Source organism: Chiloscyllium punctatum, chromosome 38 (assembly GCF_047496795.1).
Source record: "Chiloscyllium punctatum isolate Juve2018m chromosome 38, sChiPun1.3, whole genome shotgun sequence".
In the NCBI taxonomy this organism is placed as follows: domain Eukaryota; kingdom Metazoa; phylum Chordata; class Chondrichthyes; order Orectolobiformes; family Hemiscylliidae; genus Chiloscyllium; species Chiloscyllium punctatum.
The window spans coordinates 1,706,488-1,725,287 of record NC_092776.1 but is presented as its reverse complement, the minus strand read 5'-3'; the positions used below and the strand labels follow the sequence as shown (position 1 = coordinate 1,725,287).

The 18,800-nt window shown below is 43.8% G+C and overlaps 1 protein-coding gene and 1 long non-coding RNA gene across 5 annotated transcripts in view; one reads left to right on the top strand and one right to left on the bottom strand.

Moving 5' to 3' along the window:
• rbm20 (RNA binding motif protein 20) overlaps nucleotides 1–6,629 on the top strand; it is a 246,384-nt gene extending 239,755 nt beyond the window's left edge. The window contains exon 13 of one of the 3 annotated variants that reach the window (XM_072557042.1): nucleotides 4,004–6,629. In XM_072557042.1, coding sequence (XP_072413143.1) covers nucleotides 4,004–4,126 — 123 coding nt within the window. In that variant the 3' untranslated portion in view covers nucleotides 4,127–6,629. The remainder of the gene's footprint in view (nucleotides 1–4,003) is intronic. The other 2 variants (XM_072557041.1, XM_072557043.1) reach the window with 2 other exon arrangements.
• Nucleotides 1–18,800, bottom strand: part of LOC140463286 (uncharacterized) — a 38,132-nt gene that overhangs the window by 7,419 nt on the left and 11,913 nt on the right. The window contains exons 1-2 of one of the 2 annotated variants that reach the window (XR_011954654.1): nucleotides 16,478–17,650; nucleotides 521–656 (exon numbers count right to left, since the gene is read on the bottom strand). This is a non-coding gene — a long non-coding RNA (uncharacterized lncRNA). Of the gene's footprint in view, nucleotides 1–520; nucleotides 657–16,477; nucleotides 17,651–18,800 lie in introns of those variants that run through there. The other variant, XR_011954653.1, reaches the window with a different exon arrangement.

Genomic DNA, 18,800 nt, shown 5'->3' with positions numbered 1-18,800 from the left:
AAGTGCTCCCTAAACAACCTTAACATTTCTGTTGTGCATTTCCCTGAGAACATCTGGTCTTAGTTTAGGTGCCCCAGTTCCTGCCTAATAGCATTGTAATTCCCCTGTCCCCAATTAAATACCTTCCCATACCGTCTTCTCCTCACCGTCTCCATGACTATAGTAAAAGTCATGGCATTGTGATCACTATTACCAAAATACCCTCCCAACGAGAGATCTGACACCTGGCCTGGTTCATTGCCAAGCATCAAATCCAATATGGCCTCCCCTTTAGTCAGCCTATTTACATATTGAGTCAGGAATCCTTCCTGGACACTCCTGACAAAAACTGCTCCATCCAAACTATTTGAACTAAGGAGATTCCAGTCAATATTAGGGTAGTTAAAGTCACCATGACAATAACCCTTTTACTTCTGCATCTTTCCAAACTCTTCATCCCAATCTGCTCCTCCATGTCTCTGTTTGATGTAGACATAAAGCCAGGAAACCTGTCGTAGTTGTTAGTAGGCCTCAGTCAAACCTTTTGTCAGATGATTGTGGTACAGTGAGTCAAGGGCAACCTCCGATAACCATCCAGGGGCTTGGACATGGTCAGTCAGCACCCCTCTCACCCTACCATCTTGACTCCTTCTGCCATGTTATGGGCTATTTTCCTCCTGAAATGAGAGAGAGAAGGGTATTAATGAGGCGGAAAGTGGGTGGCACAGCCAGTAGTGTTGGTGCAGACAGTGAGATGTCCTCACTAAGTGTGTGAGTAGGCAGCGCTGAGCGACTGCAGCATCAGTGGAGTTGGGGATTTCAGTGTGTGACAGTGAGCGAGGGAAGATGTCGCAGGTAGTCCACAAGCTTCGCTGGGAAATTAGTGAGTGTGAGAAATCAGAAATAAGATAGTGGCACTTGTGCTGACATAGTGGAGAAGGTTACTGAAATGCAGGCCGAGCTGATGATGCCTACATCCCGTGAATGAATAAAAAAATTCTTCCTACAGTGCCGGGCATTAGTCCTGAACCTTGGAGCAAGCTGGCATGGTCTTATTGTATGTCCTCAGGAGGAGGAAGTGCTGACTCTGTACAATCCCATTCACCAGGACCTGACCCACAAAGCAGAGTGCGCCAATTATTTGCTTTACTCACTCACAAGATGAGGGCATCTCTGGTTAGATCAGCATTTACTGCCCATTCCTAATTGCCCAGAGGGCAGTTAAGAGTCAACTACATTGCTGTGGGTCCTGGAGTCACATGTTTCCCAGACAAGGATGCAGTTTTCTTCTTTAAAGGACATTAGTGAACCACATGAGTTTTTCTGACAATTGACAATGGTTTCATCATCATAATTAGGCCCTGAATTCCAGAATCTTTATTGAACTCAAATTCTACCAATTGCTTTGGTGGAATTTGAACCTTGGTCCTCAGACATTAGCTTAGTTTCTGGAGTAATAGTCCAGTGAATACCACTGGGCCACTGGCTCTCCCACAGAACTTTCCCTTCTCATGCCACATCTGAGCAAATGTCAGAGATTGTGTGGGGAAGGTTTGGAATGACAGGTGGACCGTTGCATGCTGGATCTTAAAGATGTGGTCAGTGTCAGGACTGTAAGTCCATTCTGGGACTTCCTGGTGTGCTGAGTTATTCCAGGTTCAGCAAGTGGTAGAATATAGGAGAGACACCTATGTGCGAGGTTGGTAGTTAACAAATTGTGTTGGTAAGATGTAGTGAGAATACTCGCGATGCCCCGTGGAGAGAAAACCACCACAAAAACCTGAGGAAATGGACACAGCCCAAAAAACATACATTTCAGCCTAATCCCATCAGCATTGATTAGGCCCAGTAAGGATTACATTCTGTTCCATGTCTTATTGTTCAGATAATTTTTTTGGCATATTGTTGTGTCCAACACAATATATTGGAGCTCATTAGTTAAGGAGATTTATGTGAGTCCTGTCTGATTGAGACAGAGATATTTTCTAGTTCTGAAGAAGGATCCTGGATTTAATTCTTTCATTCTATTTTGTCCCCACGGTCCTATTGAGTTTCCCTAATAATTTCAGTTTTTGTTTGTTTCAGACCTCAAGCATCTACAGTTCTTTGTTTTATTTTGTAACTCTTTATGCTTTCTTCAAGATAGCAGCGAAGGAGCCTACACTTTTTTGTGTGTTGTATTGATGCCAATAGTACAGTACGACTGAGCTGAGGAATCTGTACTATTTTAAAAATGATTCGAATGGAAGCAGACTGCGAGATTTAGTAACTTGTCCATTTTTATAGAGTCATAGAGATGTGCAGCACAGAAACAGACCCTTCGGTCCAATCCGTCCATGCCGACCTGATATCCCAACCTAATCTAGTCCCACCTGCCAGCACCTGGCCCATATCCCTCCAAACCCTTCCTATTCATATACTCATCCAAATGCCTCTTAAATGTTGCAATTGTACCAGCCTCCTCCACTTCCTCTGGCAACTCATTCCATACACATACTGTGTGAAAAAATTGCTTCTTAGGTCTCTTTTATATCTTTCCCATCTCACCCTAAACCTATGCCCTCTAGTACTGGACTCCCCCACCCCAGGGCAAAGACTTTGTCTATTTACCCTATCCATGCCCCTCATAATTTTGTAAACCTCTATAAGGTCACCCCTCAGCCTCTGAAACTCCAGGGAAAACAGCCCCAGCCTGTTCAGCCTGTCCCTATAGCTCAAATCCTCCAACCCTGGCAACATCCTTGTAAATCTTTTCTGAACCCTTTCAAGTTTCACAACATCTTTCCGATAGGAAGGAGACCAGAATTGCATGCAATATTCCAACAGTGGCCTAACCAATGTCCTGTACAGCCGCAACATGACCTCCCAACCCGTACTCAATACTCTGACCAATAAAGGAAAGCATACCAAACGCCACCCTCACTATCTTATCTACCTGCGACTCCACTTTCAAAGAGCTATGAACCTGCACTCCAAGGTCTCTTTGTTCAGTAACACTCCCTAGGACCTTACCATTAAGTGTATAAGTCTTGCTAAGATTTGCTTTCCCAAAATGTGACACCTCACATTTATCTGAATTAAACTCCATCTGCCACTTCTCAGACCATTGGCCCATCTGGTCCAGATCCTGTTGTAATCTGAGGTAACCCTCTTTGCTGTCCACTACACTTCCAATTTTGGTGTCATCTGCAAACTTACTGACTGTACCTCTTATGCTCGCATCCAAATCATTTATGTAAGTGATAAAACACAGAGGACCCAGCACCGATCCTTGTGGCACTCCACTGGTCACAGGCCTCCAGTCTGAAAAACAACCCTCCACCACCACCCTCTGTCTTCTACCTTTGAGCCAGTTCTGTATCCAAATAGCTAGTTCTCCCTGTATTCTGTGAGATCTAACCTTGCTAACCAGTCTCCCATGGGGAACCTTGTCGAATGCCTTACTGAAGTCCATATAGATCACATCTACTACTCTGCCCTCATCAATCCACTTTGTTACTTCCTCAAAAAACTCAATGAATTTGTAGGGCTAGTCGAAAATTTCTGCTAAATTATATTAGTGACTAAACTACAATAGCAAATCTTTGTCTATCAGATGCTTTAGGACATACTAAGGTCATAAAAGGTGCTTTATAAATGCAAATTCTTCCTTCTTAAGAATCAGTCAAAAATACTTTAAAGTTAATTGCCAGAATTAAGATGCTGCACTTTGTTCAACATGTAATCGTTAACTGGGTGATTTGACAAGTTCAGAGTTGGTAGAGATGACACCCATAAGGGGATATAACTATCATCTGAATATTTAAGATGTATATATTTAACATTTTTTGAATATTATCTTCTGAGAACAAACATATTGGAAGTCAGAATTTAAATGTTCAGGATTAGTTTTAAATGAATGAGACAGAAATCAGTGAGACCCAATTATGATCAGTTTTGTAAGTTGCACCATGCTTGCACAGGTTTTAGTTTGACTTTTTCTAAGTGCTTATTTACTTATGAAAGACTTTTCTTTTTGTCACAGAAATACCTATCGCAGTTAGCTGAAGAAAGCCTGAAGGAAGGTGAAAAAGCCAGTAGTTCTGGAGCAGAGGAGGAAATTGGAATCATGCCACAGTTTGAAAATAAAAAATCGAGTCCATCCTGAAACATCCAGCTCGGATTAAACCTGAGAGGCTCCAATATCAAGGAACCAATGGAACCAAAAGCTTAGTTCTTAACAATCATGTTCCAGGATGTGATACATAAGTGCCACACGAAGCTAAGAAAGGATTGATAATCAGAGAAAGTGAGAGAGAGAAAGGGAGATGATCCTTTCAATTATTGCGGTCCTTTAGAAACATATCTTTATCCTTATCCTTCATTGACCAGGCAAATCATATTCAGGGAATTTCTAGTTTCTAATTTTCACTCTGATCATACTAAATGTATTGGTTTGATGAAAGAATTTTACTTGGACCATTTCATATGGATAACTAATTTATGTCTAAATGACAAGTTGCTTGATTCAAGAGCAGAGAATTAAAATTAGATTTTTTTTCCAATACTGTATAATTTATTAGAAGCACTAATTAGGAAATACAGTTATTTAGTAAGTTGTATCAGGAAAACAGATATGAATTTAACTTTAAAAATTATTTAAAGATTGAAATTGATTATTTTATTGCTGAGATGCTTCACATCCTTTTATTTCTCCATTCAAAGGCGTTTCTTGGTCTTGTCCTTTAGCTCAGCAATAAACGCTGGTCCAACCAGGAATGCAGACATTCCAGAAGTGAATATAAAACTATATTCAGATGTCAGAAACCCTCTGTCACTTAGTCCAATGACCATTTTTACATGCTAGCTAAAAACTGCATTCCATATGTTTATTTGAGCATATTTGATATCATAACCAAGTCTGTTTGTATCATTTCAAACATAACTCGCTGTCATCCATCCATCCATTACCCCTATATTCACTGACTTACATTAGCTCCCAGTCCAACAACATCTCAAATTTAAAATTCTCAGACTAATTTTCTGATCCCTCCATAGTCCTGTACCTCCTAGCTCTGGAACCTCAACCAACCCTGCAGTTTTCTAAGGACCTTATATTCTTCTGGTAGCGATGGGACATTCATTAAAGACTTCAATATGAGGGTTTATGAAGTTTGTCATGAACAAATATTGCATGGAGTGTCCAGCAACCACAGTTAACTTGGTTACAGGTATGAAAACATTCAGCAGGTTGGTCCATCTCAGGATAAAAGCACAACGAAACCTACATTAGAATTCTGCTCACAAGCTGTATAAATATCTAATTATCAAGTTGCATTGGGCCACACATCAATACATTGGAAGTTCATCTTATTGACTAACATTCCTGGTTGTTGTGGATTGTTAATGGCACTCCACACCTTCGGAAGGCAAGCCTGATCTGCAAAGCTCATTCTAACAATGTTGACAGAATTCCTGGCCCTGGCAAACAATCTGCCTGTCACCTGTGTTATACACAACTGAGCAGTCAACTGGGAGGTGCCACATGTGCCTGTGGCAGAACCCTGGAACTCTCCAGAGGTAGGAATGGTCAAGGCCATGTTGACTTTGGTGGCTGTGTGGAGTTTGCACATTCTCCCTGTGTCTGCGTGGGTTTCCTCCAGGTGCACCAGTTTCCTTCCACAATCCAAAGATGTGCAGGTCAGGTGAATTGGCCATGGGAAATTGCCCATAGTGTTCAGGGATGTGTAGGTTAGATGTGTTAGTCGGGGTAAATGTAGAGTTAAAAGGTAGGGGAGTGGGTCTGGGTGGGATACTCTTCAGAAGGTAGGTGTGGACTTGTTGGGCCAAATGGCCTGTTTCCACACTGTAGGGATTGTATGATCTAGGAGTGGTCATATTTGACAGCAAGTCTTCTGGAAGTTACAGATTGTTGCCAACAACCTTTGTTATATTCTGAGCCACCTGGGATGCTGATTATGCACATCAAAGAAGCCAATTCTCTGCCTGTCAGATCATGTTTCAGAGGTAAAAACAATGACCGCAGATGCTGGAAACCAGATCCTGGATTAGTGTTGCTGGAACTATAAAGCCTGTGCCCACACCTCCTCCCTCACCTCCATCCAGGGCCCTAAAGGAGCCTTCCACATCCATCAAAGTTTTACTTGCACATCCACCAATATCATTTATTGTATCCGTTGCTCCCGATGCGGTCTCCTCTACATTGAGGAGACTGGGCGCCTCCTAGCAGAGCGCTTTAGGGAACATTTCCGGGACACCCACACCAATCAACCAAACCGCCCCGTGGCCCAACATTTCAACTCCCCCTCCCACTCTGCCGAGGACATGGAGGTCGTGGGCCTCCTTCACCGCCGCTCCCTCACCACCAGATGCCTGGAGGAAGAACGCCTCATCTTCCACCTCGGAACACTTCAACCCCAGGGCATCAATGTGGACTTCAACAGTTTCCTCATTTCCCCTTCCCCCACCTCACCCTAGTTCTAAACTTCCAGCTCAGTTACTGTCTCCTTGACTTGTCCGGACTTGCCCTACCTGCCTATCTCCTTTTCCACCTATCCACTCCACCCTCTCCTCCTTGACCTATCACCTTCATCCCCTCCCCCACTCACCCATTGTACTCTATGCTACTTTCTCCCCACCCCCACCCTCCTCTAGCTTATCTCTCCATGCTTCAGGCTCACTGCCTTTATTCCTGATGAAGGGCTTTTGCCCGAAACGTCGATTTTGAAGCTGCTTGGATGCTGCCTGAACTGCTGTGCTCTTCCAGCACCACTAATCCAAGATAATGTTTCGTGCTTATCCCCACTCACAAGCTCCACCTTTCCACCTGTCTCTCTGTGCTGGTCCCTTTTCTGCTGGTTCTGTTTCTGCACGTCTTTATCCACTCTGCAGCTATTCATCTATGTCAGTAATATTCCTGACTGTTCTGATCCTCATTTGAGGTCCAGTTTAAAGCAACATAAGCAGCACTCCAAAAAGTGTATAAATTAAATGCTCATGTATAGAAATCAACTGGAAAGTGGAATGTTCTGAGGAAGGTTATGACAAAGAAACCTTAAGACAACTGAGCAGAAAGAAGATCAAAATCTAGTTGTATTTAAGACGAAGAAATTATTGGTTTTGTGGGTTTCTGTTAAAAGTGTATGAGATCATATTCAATAACACAGTAGCAGCTTTGACATCGAAAACATATTGCATTTCATTTCTAAACTGCCAATGATTTTTCTGCCTTGAAGTTTCAATGGTCTTGGTGATCCAACTTATTTGAATCATTTAAAGTTACATTGCAACCAACACTTAGCTCACTGTAACTGATTCCTTTTCAATAACGCTGAACTAAAACTACAGCACAACAACAAAGATTAAAAAAAAGTTCTTGACAGTTGTATTGCAGCATAGATGGGAAACAGGAATCAAGTACAAAAGGTCAAACCACAAACATTTGGTATTTTAGTCTTCTGTATTTTACTGATTTTTTTTGTCAAACGGTTGACTTTCTCACAAGGAAATGGCTAGAAATAAACATTAGCAATGTGTTGCAGCGTGATAGATCTGTGACCATATCAAGAAGTGATGAAATATCAAGTCGTCCTTGCCCTAACTGTGTTTCTGTGAGGACATTCCCTATAACCCAGCTCATTGTTAACTTTTCATGTTGTATATTTCATAATAATGTAACCTCTCTTAAATAAGGGCTTTCTCAGTGTAAGTCCAACATCCTACATAAGAACATGACGAGGCCATTCAGCCCCTCGAGCCTATTCCACCTTCAATGAGATCATAATCTGAGCTGTAGTGATTGGAACCAGGTGGATCTCATTCACAATGAGATCCTTGATTGGTCCATTCAACAATTCCAACCAGAAATCCCTGGCTGACCAGTATAAACAGGGGGGTTTAGCATTCCCTCAGTACAGGGGACTGACTCTGAGCTGATTGGCCACAGCCAGTGTACTACGTACGTGTGAAAACAATGACTGCAGATGCTGGAAACCAGATTCTGGATTAGTGGTGCTGGAAGAGCACAGCAGTTCAGGCAGCATCCGAGGAGCAGTAAAATCGACATTTCGGGCAAAAGCCCTTCATCAGGAATACAGGCAGAAAGCCTGAAGGGTGGAGACATAAGTGAGAGGAGGGTGGGGGTGGGGGTGGGGGTGGGGGTGGGGGTGGGGAGAAAGTAGCATAGAGTACAATGGGTGAGTGGGGGAGGGGATGAAGGTGGTAGATCAGGGAGGAGGGTGGAGTGGATAGGTGGAAAAGAAGATAGGCAGATAGGAAGAGCTTCAGGGCAGAGGAAATGACCTGGGAGTTGCAGTGGGAGAGGGACTCCCTGAGATTCTTGTAGAGAGAGGAGGAAAACTTCTACAAGGCAGGCATCATGTAAATAAAGGGTGACTTGGTGACGGGATACCAGCATCTGTGCAGTTATTTCATGAGGCAGAATTCCATATCCCTGCCTTTGATCCATATCCCTTAATAATTTTACTGAAGAAAAACATATCTATCTCAGGTTTAAAATTAACATCTAATGTAGTAACCGCTGCTGTTTTTGGTGGAGAGTTCCAAACTTCCAACACCCGTTGGGTATAGTAGTGCTTCCAAACACCTTTCCTGAACAGTCCTGCCCTAATTCTCAGACTATGCTCCCTAGTTCTTGAATCCCAATCAGTGGAAATAATTTATCTTTATACACCCTGCCTTTTCTTGTTAATATTTTGAAGACTTCAATCAGCTCACTCCTGAACCTTCTAAATTTTAGAGAAAACCTATTTTGTTCAAATCTCTCATCAGTCCTTAACCCCTCAAGTCCAGGTATCATTCTTGTATAAGAATCAAAAACAACATTAGAAATGGCTGGGGAAACTCAGCAGTTCTGGCAGGATCTGTTGTGAGAAAGCAGAGATCCATTTTCAGAGCCTTCTCCACCGATGCTGCTGAGCTGATCCAGCAATTTCTGATCACTCTTGTAAACCTGTGCTGTCCTTCCTCCAAGGCCAATCCATCCTTCCTTATGTATGGTGCCCATATTTGCACATAGTACTCCAAGTAGGGTCAAACCAGAGTTTTGTATAACTGCAGCATAATCTCTGCATCCTTGGACTCTACTCCTCTTGATGTAAAGGCCAGAATTCCATTAGATTTCTGATCTTTTCTGCATTCGTTAGTGATATTTTAAAGATCCATTCACCTGAACCCCCAAATGTCTCTGCTTGTCCACTGTATTTAATGTCATACCATCTACAAAGTACCGATCTATCCATTTTCCAAAATGGATAACCTCACGCTGAACTTACACTGAACTCCATCCACTACAATTTTGTCCATTCACGTAGTCTATCAATATCCCTTTGTAAAATTATGCTATCATCTACATAGTCTACAACTTTGTGTCATTGGCAAATTTGGATATATGACTTTACATATCAGTATCCAAGTCATTATAATTAATGTGAATAATTGAGCCCCTTGTGGGACACCTCTAGTTACATCCTGCCAATTTTGAGTATCTTCCCATCATCTCAATTTTCTGTTGCCTGCCACTCATTCAATTTCCCAGCCACATGAGTAATTTGCGCTTAAGTCTGTGGGTTTCTACCTTAGTTAAGTCTCATATGTAGGACTTATCACATGCCTTCTGGAAGTCCATGTAAACTATGGACATAGTCCATTACCATAGTCACCTCTTCAAAACAATTCAATGAGTTTGTCAGGCATGATCTTCCTGCCAGGAAACTGCCTGATCAATTGAACATTTTCAAGGTGTTCAGTTACTACATTCGTGATCATAGTCTCCAACAATTTCCCCACCACAGATGTCATGCTAACTGGTCTGTAATTCCCTGGCGTTCCTTTCTTTTGCCCCTCTTGAAAAATGGAATGGTGCGCAATTTTCTAATCCAGAGGGACCTCTGTACCTGGAAAACTCTGACAAATTTAGTTAGGGTGGCTACAATGTACTCCCTTACTCCTTTAACACCCACGGATACAAACTATCAGACCCGCAGGGATTTGTCACACTTTAATTTCATTAATTTCCTTCTTACTGATGTTTTACTTAAAATTAATTTTATTCAGTCCCTGTTAAGTAGATGGAGAGAAATCTGGTTGGAGAATCCACAATGAGGGAACATTACATTAAAATTACAGCCAAGTATTGAGGAGCTCAGTCAGGAAGGACTCGTTCACACACGTACACCTGGATCTTGTGCTTTTCTGTTAGCTAAATCCAACTTATGTTGAGTTTTTTTGGAAAATTTCTTGTCATATTTTACTAAACTTGTCACATTAACTATGTACTCAACATCTACGGCATCCCTCATGTCTGATTCCAGCCCCATCTTATCTCAGGATGTTCCATGAATAATTTGTGAGGCAGCAGATCTCCTGGAAATCACCAGCATCCATTATGCCCACACCATTTTTAACTGTTGTTGTATTCTCGGACGGGCCCTGTCTGAAGGTCCCCTGCTTGGTTCCTGACATTTGTCCCGGTCCAGGCAGACAGGGGGACATCGATGCCCTGCTGTGTGGGTCATGGTCTGGAGATACTGCAGATGTGGGACTTCCTCATTCCTTAGGAGCAGCCACAGCGTCAGACCATGCTAACCCCGTCCGTGACTAGCCACCCAGGTTAAAGCAGTCTCAGAAATGCCCATTCAGAACGGTGTGGCTTGGAGGAGAACTTGCAGCTGGTGATGTTCCTATGTGTCTGCTGCAAAGTTTCCTTCGAGGTTATAGCTTCAGAAATTGTGGTGAAAGAAACCTTGGTGAGTTGTTACAGTGCATCTTGTAGATGGTCACACTTTTACTACTGGGCATCAGTGGTGGAGGGAATGGATGATACAGGGGGTGGATGGGCTGTTAATCACATGGACTGCTTTGTCCTGGATTGTGTCAAACTTCTCAACAACTAAATGTTGTTGGAGTAGGCAAGTGGAAATCTGGAACTCTCCCTCAAAAACCGTGTTGAAACTGGGTTTAATAGTTTTTTAGTAGACAAGATCATTAATGGTTAAAGAATCAAGTCAGGTAAATGTAGTTATGTTGCAGATGTGAAACAGAAATGGGTAAATAGAATTGCTGTAGAAATTAGTTTTGATCAAACTGAAAGGCAGAACATGCTTCAAGTTGATTGGCATAATTCCATTCCTGTGTTCCTATTAAAGTGAATTCCAGGGTGGTCTGTAAAATAAATCCTCAGAAATCTATGTCAACAGATTTCCGTCCATCTGCAAAATGAGGAACTGTTTTCTTTGTGAAACTTTTATTTTTGTTTTGGAGCTGGTGAATATTTGCATCTCCAACTCAGCAGAATTGAAAGCCTTAACATAAATCTTTGTTTCCAACTCCCTGCAGCAAGCTCCTGGCTCATTCATGCTTTGGAGAGAAGCTGAGGCGAGACACCTACTGTACCTTCAACCCCTTCCTCCAAATCCATTGGTATAATTGTAAGGAGTTTAGGCCCCCAGCACTGACCCCGTGCCATATCAAATGTGACATCCTGCCATTTTGAAAAATACCCATTTATTTCTGCTTTCTGTTAGCCAGCCAATCTTGTATCCATGCCATTATGTTACCTTGAACACCATGAGCTTTAACTTTCTTTGGTATGACTCCTTATCAAATGCCTTCTAGAAATCTATGTACAATACATCCCTTGGTTCCCCTTTATTCACTGCATGAGTCACTTCGGAGCACTGTAATAAATTAAACCTTATAGAGGTCTACAAAATTATGAGGGGCATGGATAGGATAAATAGACAAGGTCTTTTCCTGGGGTCAGGGAGTCCAGAGCTAGAGGGCATAGGTTTAGGGTGAGAGGGGAAAGATATAAAAGAGACCTAAGGGGCAACTTTTTCACGCAGAGGGTGGTACATGTATGGAATGAGCTGCCAGAGGAAGTGGTGGAGGCTGGTACAGTTGCAACATTTAAGAGGCATCTGGATGGGTATATGAATAGGAAGGGTTTGGAGGGATATGGGCCAAGTGCTGGCAAGTGGAACTAGATTGGGTTGGAATATCTGTTCGGCATGGACGGGTTGGACCGAAGGGTCTGTTTCCATGCTGTACATCTCTATGACTCTAAGAAGGAGGGAAAAAAATACAACATCATGAAAATGATTGGTTTCTCAGCAGAAGGTGGTCTAATGTGTTTAGTAGGTTGGAGTCATAAACCAGTAGCCATGATAAGTAAATAAGCAAAGGAAAATACTTCCAGGAGAACACCAGCAGCACTTAAAACCAGGCTTCAAGCTGAAGACAAAGCCCAACAAAAAGGGAAACTCAAACCTGAAAGATTATGTTCATATTCTTCTACCTTAAAAAGCCCTTAATTACTGTCATAGATTAGACGGCTGGTCATACTTTCTGTCAGAAAAATATGAAGGTAAAATTGTCACTGCTCTCTCATTAGAGAGAGACAACTGGTGATGGTTTAACCTGAGGGTCCCCACGCCTCAGGTGAGAGAGGTTGAGAAGGAGACTCCTTCATGGTAGCCTCATCCAGGGAATTGAATCCATGCTGTTGTCATCACTCTCTATTGCCAACCAGCCATCCAGCCAACTAAGCTAACTGACTCCTAAAAATATACAGACATCAAGGAGAACAGATTGAGGTCTTTGTAAGATTGAAAGGATTAAGTTTGATCCAGAGGGATGGGTTTTGAGTTAGACAGGTTAGGAGGGGACCAGAGTACAGGAGTATACATGATAAAAGCACAGGACTAGGCTCGATGTCATGAGTACTGTTTCTCAAGATAAGTTGACCAATGGAATAAGTTGTTGGCTCATGAAACGTGCACATTAGCCACAAACATTCAGGCAGCTGTATAATTCCCTAACTGTGGCTCACTCCATCACAAGTAGAACCTAGATGAGTTGTTGGTGGAAGTTTCCCAGTCACCATATTTCTCAAAAATTACTCAGATGGACATTCTCCAGATTGCTTTTTTCCCTAAAATTGGTCTGGCCCCTGGAATTCTTCCTTATTTGCCTGCCTATCCTGGGAGGTTACCCGATTGATTCGTGGAGACTGGCTGTGTGGTGTAGGATTGGATTGATAGACTAGCTGTTTACTTTTCCTAGCCTTAATTTGCTTCTTTCTGTATCTAACTGCAGTTAAACACAGTCACTGTGGAAAACAAGAAACCGGCCAATACCAAACTGTGTGGCAGGCGATAACCGAACAGTTAATGGCCACTCCCTAACCTCAAGGACTTTCCCCTATTGTAACTGGAACATCAAAAAACATAGATACAATGCCAACAACCTGCTGTTTATCTACACTCGAAATGACAGAGTATAGATTAGTATGAACCGTAAAAGTTCAGTTACAAATTTGAACTAATAAACTGTAGAGACCTTTAAACCACTGGAGAAACCTGCAACGCATGCATGCTTTTCAACAATAATTTTTAATATGTAAACTGTGTTGGAGAGGTCATATAAATTCATATAAATTCTCTAAAAGGAGGGGATTTGTTTCTTGAGAAAAATGTTTGGGAGTTGACCTCTTACAGTAAGTTGTATTTAAAGTTAGGGTCTTGCCAGGCTACACATAGACACCAAAACTAGGAACATAAATAGATAATAAAGATTAATCGCCAATAGGGAATTCCAGAGAATACTCTTTCCCCTGAATGTGGATAGAATATGAACTTGTTGTCACATGGAGCAGCTGAGGAAAATAACAGATACATTTAAGAGGACGTGAAAGGAGCATCTGGATGGGTATATGAACAGGAACGGTTTAGGGGGATATGGGCAATATGCTGGGAAGTGGGACTAGATTGGGTTGGGATATCTGATCGGCATGGATGAGTTGGACTGAATGGTCTGTTTCCATGCTGTACATCTCTATGACTCAATGACTCTATAAGCACACAGCAGAGAAAGAAATGAAACAATATGTTGAGTGGGTTAGATGAGGTGAGAGGTAGAGTGTGTAGATTATAAGCACCAAATATTGCTGGGTACTTCAGAACCTAAATATGGATTTAAAAAAAACAGAGTTGTGCTTTTCATCTTGCATTAGGACAAAATGGAAGAAAAACACAGCAATAATTTACACAGCATGAGAAGATGGTGCTGATTCAAATAAAAGCAGATTACTGTGGGTCAGCCTTCCATGTCAGAAAGCTTTTGATGTGGTCCCACTTGGCAGGTTTCTAGCAAATTATAAATATTTGGGATTGATGGTTGAGGCCTCACCTTCATTCCCCTACGCTCTCGGATTAACGAGTTCAACACGCGGCGTGACATTGAACAATTCTTCGCCTCCGCGCCTACTTCTTCAACCAGGATTCTCGCCTACCTTCTGACGATCCCTTCTCCCACCTCCAACACACCCCATCCACCTGGACACCCGTGCTGGCCTCTTACCTGCCCTTGATCTCTTCATAGCCAACTGCCACCGTGACATTAACCGCCTCAACTTCTCCCCCCCTCTCACCCACTCCAACCTCTCACTCTCGGAATGTGCAGCCCTCCACTCCCTCTATTCCAACCCCAACCTCACTATCAAACCGGTAGACAAGGGAGGTGCGGTAGTAGTTTGGCGCACTGACCTTTACACCGCTGAGGCTAAACGCCAGCTCACGGACACCTCCTCCTACTGCCCCCTTGACCATGACCCCACCTCCCACCACCAAACCATCATCTCCCAGACCATCCATAACCTCATCACCTCAGAGGATCGCCCATCCACCGCCTCCAACCTCATAGTCCCACAACCCCGCACCGCCCGTTTCTACCTCCTGCCCAAAATCCACAAACCTGACTGCCCCAGCCGACCCATTATCTCAGCCTGCTCCTGCCCCACCGAACTCATCTCTGCATACCTCGACATGGTCCTGTCCCCCTTAGTCCAAGAACTCCCCACCTACATTCGGGACACCACCCACGCCCTCCACCTCCTCCATGATTTTTGCTTCCCCGGTCCCCCAATGCCTTATCTTAACCATGGCCATTCAGTCCCTATACACCTCCATCCCCCATCACGAAGGACTCAAATCCCTCCGCTTCTTCCTTTCCCGCCGAACCAACCAGTACCCTTCCACTGACACCCTCCTTCGACTGACTGAACTGGTCCTCACCCTGAATAACTTCTCTTTCCAATCCTCCCACTTCCTCCAAACCAAAGGAGCAGCCATGGGCGCCCCTATTGGCCCCAACTATGCCTGCCTCTTCGTAGGATATGTGGAATAGTCCATCTTCCGCAGCTACACTGGCACCCCCCCCCCCACCAACCTTTTCCTCCGCTACATCGATGACTGTATCGGCGCTGCCTCGTGCTCCCACGAGGAGGTTGAACAGTTCATCCACTTTACTAACACCTTCCACCCTGACCTCAAATTCACCTGGACCGTCTCAGACTCCTCCCTCCCCTTCCTAGACCTTTCCATTTCTGTCTCGGGTGACCGAATCAATACGGACATTTACTATAAACCGACCGACTCCCACAGCTTCCTAGACTACACCTCCTCCCACCCTGCCCCCTGTAAAAACGCCATCCCATATTCCCAATTCGTTCGTCTCCGCCACATCTGCTCCCAGGAGGACCAGTTCCAACACCATACAACCCAGATGGTCTCCTTCTTCAAAGACCGCGATTTCCCCCAAGATGTGATCGACGATGCTCTCCACCACATCTCCTCCACTTCCCGTTCCTCCGCCCTTGAACCCCGCCCCTCCAATCGCCACCAGGACAGAACCCCACTGGTCCTCACCTACCACCCCACCAACCTCCATATACATCGTATCATCCATCGTCATTTCCGCCACCTCCAAACAGACCCCACCCCCAAAGATATATTCCCCTCCCCACCCCTATCAGCGTTCCAAAAAGACCACTCCCTCCGCGACTCCCTCGTCAGGTTCACACCTCCCACCAACCCAACCTCCACTCCCAGCACCTTCTCCTGCAACCGCAAGAAATGCAAAACTTGCGCCCACACCTCCCCCCTTACCTCCCTCCAAGGCCCCAAGGGATCCTTCCATATCCGCCACAAATTCACCTGCACCTCCACACACATCATTTACTGCATCCGCTGCACCCGATGTGGCCTCCTCTACATTGGAGAGACAGGCCGCCTACTTGCGGAACATTTCAGAGAACACCTCTGGGACACCCAGACCAACCAACCCAACCACCCCGTGGCTCAACACTTCAACTCCCCCCCCACCCCACCAAGGACATGCAGGTCCTTGGACTCCTCCATCGCCAGACCATAGCAACACGACGGCTGGAGGAAGAGTGCCTCATCTTCCGCCTAGGAACCCTCCAACCGCAAGGGATGAACTCAGATTTCTCCAGTTTCCTCATTTCCCCTCCCCCCACCTTGTCTCAGTCCCAACCCTCGAACTCAGCATCGCCTTCCTAACCTGCAGTCTTTTTCCTGACCTCTCCGCCTCCACCCCCACTCCAGCCTATCACCTTCACCTTACCCTCCTTCCACCTATCGCATTTCCAGCACCCCTCCCCCAAGTCTCTCCTCCCTACCTTTTATCTTAGCCTGCTGGACACACTTTCCTTATTCCGAAGAAGGACTCATGTCCGAAACGTTGATTCTCCTGCTCCTTGGATGCTGCCTGACCTGCTGCGCTTTTCCAGCAACACATTTTCAGCGTTGATGGTCCTTGTCAGCATGGATTGGAAGTTGGCTACAAGATAGGAAACAGCGTGTAGGTAGAGATGGGCATTTCTCAGCCTGGAGCTGAGTTGAATGTAGTCTTGGGATTGGTGTCCAGACTCTTGTTTTTAATGATTTATGTAACAATTTGGAGATGGGTGTTGAGGGCAAAATCTCTGAATTTGAAGATGATATTAAACTTGAGAGAATAGTGAATTGGGAGGGTGATAATGAGTGACTTCAGAGGGACATTGACAAGTTGGTCAAATGGGCAGATACCTGGCAGATAACCTTCAATGCCAAGAAATGTGAGAGAATGCTTTTGGATTGAAGAAACATGAAGAGACAAGACAGGCTCAATGGGACAACTCTGCAGGGAGTACAGGAGCAGAGGGACCTCGGGGTTCAAGTGCATGAGTCTCTGAAGGTGGCCAGACAAGTTGAAGTGTGTTTAGTTCCTGCTCCAGTATTTAATGAAGGATGTTAAAGCCCTGGAGTGCAAAGGAGCTTTACTAGAATGACACCAGGAATGAGGGATTTTAGATACAAGGAAAGATGAGAGATATTGGACTTATTCTCCTTGTAGCAGAGAAAATTTAAAAGTGACCTTATAGAGATGTTCAAAATTCTGAACAATTTTGACAGGGTAAATAAGGATATTCTGTTTCCACTAGTTGGTATGTCAGTAACTAGGGGTCACAATTTTAAGATTGTCAGCAAGAGAGCTAGGAGTGAGATGAGAAAGGTCTTTACTCAGAGCTGTTAGTATTTGGAGTGCACTTCTGAGGGAGAGTGGTGGAGATGGATTCCATGCGAAGTTTCAAAAGAGAGCTGGATAAATATTTGAAAATTTTGATTTTAAAGGGCTGTGGAGATAGGGCTGGAGAATGGGACTAGCTGGGTAGCTCTTTCAGGAGCTGGTACAGACACCCAGGCCTCCTTCTGTACTGTAACATTCTAAGATTGTACGATTCCATGTCTCTTACTGATGCTGGCAAGCTGAAACAAACACAGAGAATGCTGAAGAAACTCAACAGGTTTGGCAGCATCTGTGGAGAGAAAAACAGAGTTAATATTTTGAGTCTGATATGGCTCTTCTGATTCAATAGTGCCCTGAAAATACAATTAAAATACTGGTGTTTTACAGATGATAGTTAATGATAATATCACAACATGTATTTTTTCTTGTGATGAGTTTGTCTCAAAGCTCCTTCGCAATGAGTACTTGTACCCCAGGTGTCTCTTCCCTGTATCCAAATTTCTACAGCTCAGAATGTTTGGTTTCTGATGTTGTCTTGGTTTCAGGAATCTATTTCTTGGCCTTTCTGCAGAACAAAGTAGCAGTAGGCAGCAGAGACCACCTCAATTAGTCTAAGATAACTTTGGGAACAATATGGAGGAGAGTTCCTGAGCCAATCAATGGACACAAGATTTTATTTCAGCATTCTAGCAGTTTATTCATTACAATAGGGTGCAGATTGGACTGTTATTGTAGTAGTCCTCTTTTTTAGTAGCCCTGCTTGATGCTATTAGTAATCACAGATGTTCATGGATATATCTCCCAAATGCAAGCAAGCATCATAACTTGACCTCAGACAGGATGGAAAGGGAAGTTCAGGCCTGTCTTTTCACTTGACCAGGAACTTGAAACATATACCAACTTACAAGACATCAAATAATTCAAACAACCCCGGTTATAAATTAGCTCACTGACTGGTAGGTTTGTTTTCAGACGTTTCGTCACTATGCTAGGTAACATTATCAGTGAGCCTTCGATGAAGCGCTGGTGTTCTGTCCTGCTTGCTATTTGTGTGTCTTGGTCTGTTACAGTGGGTGTTATTACTTCCGGTTCTTTTTATCAGAGGTTGGTAAATGGGGTCTGGTTAATGGAGTTCCGGTTTGAATTCCAGCCCTCGAGAAATTCCCGTGCGTGTCTTTGCTTAGCCTGTCCTCAGATGAATGTGTTGTCCCAGTTGAACTGGTATCCCTCTTCATCTGTGTGTAAGAATACCAGTGATAATTGGTCATGTCTTTTGGTGGCGAGTTGGTACTCACTTCCCAGTGCACTGATGTACAGTTGAGCAAAGGAACTGCAATGCAAACTGAAACACCGAGTAGAAGACTCAAGTCACTCCATCCACTCCACCCAGGAATTATTGAACATCAAAGACAGCAAGATGGAGGACAACGCAG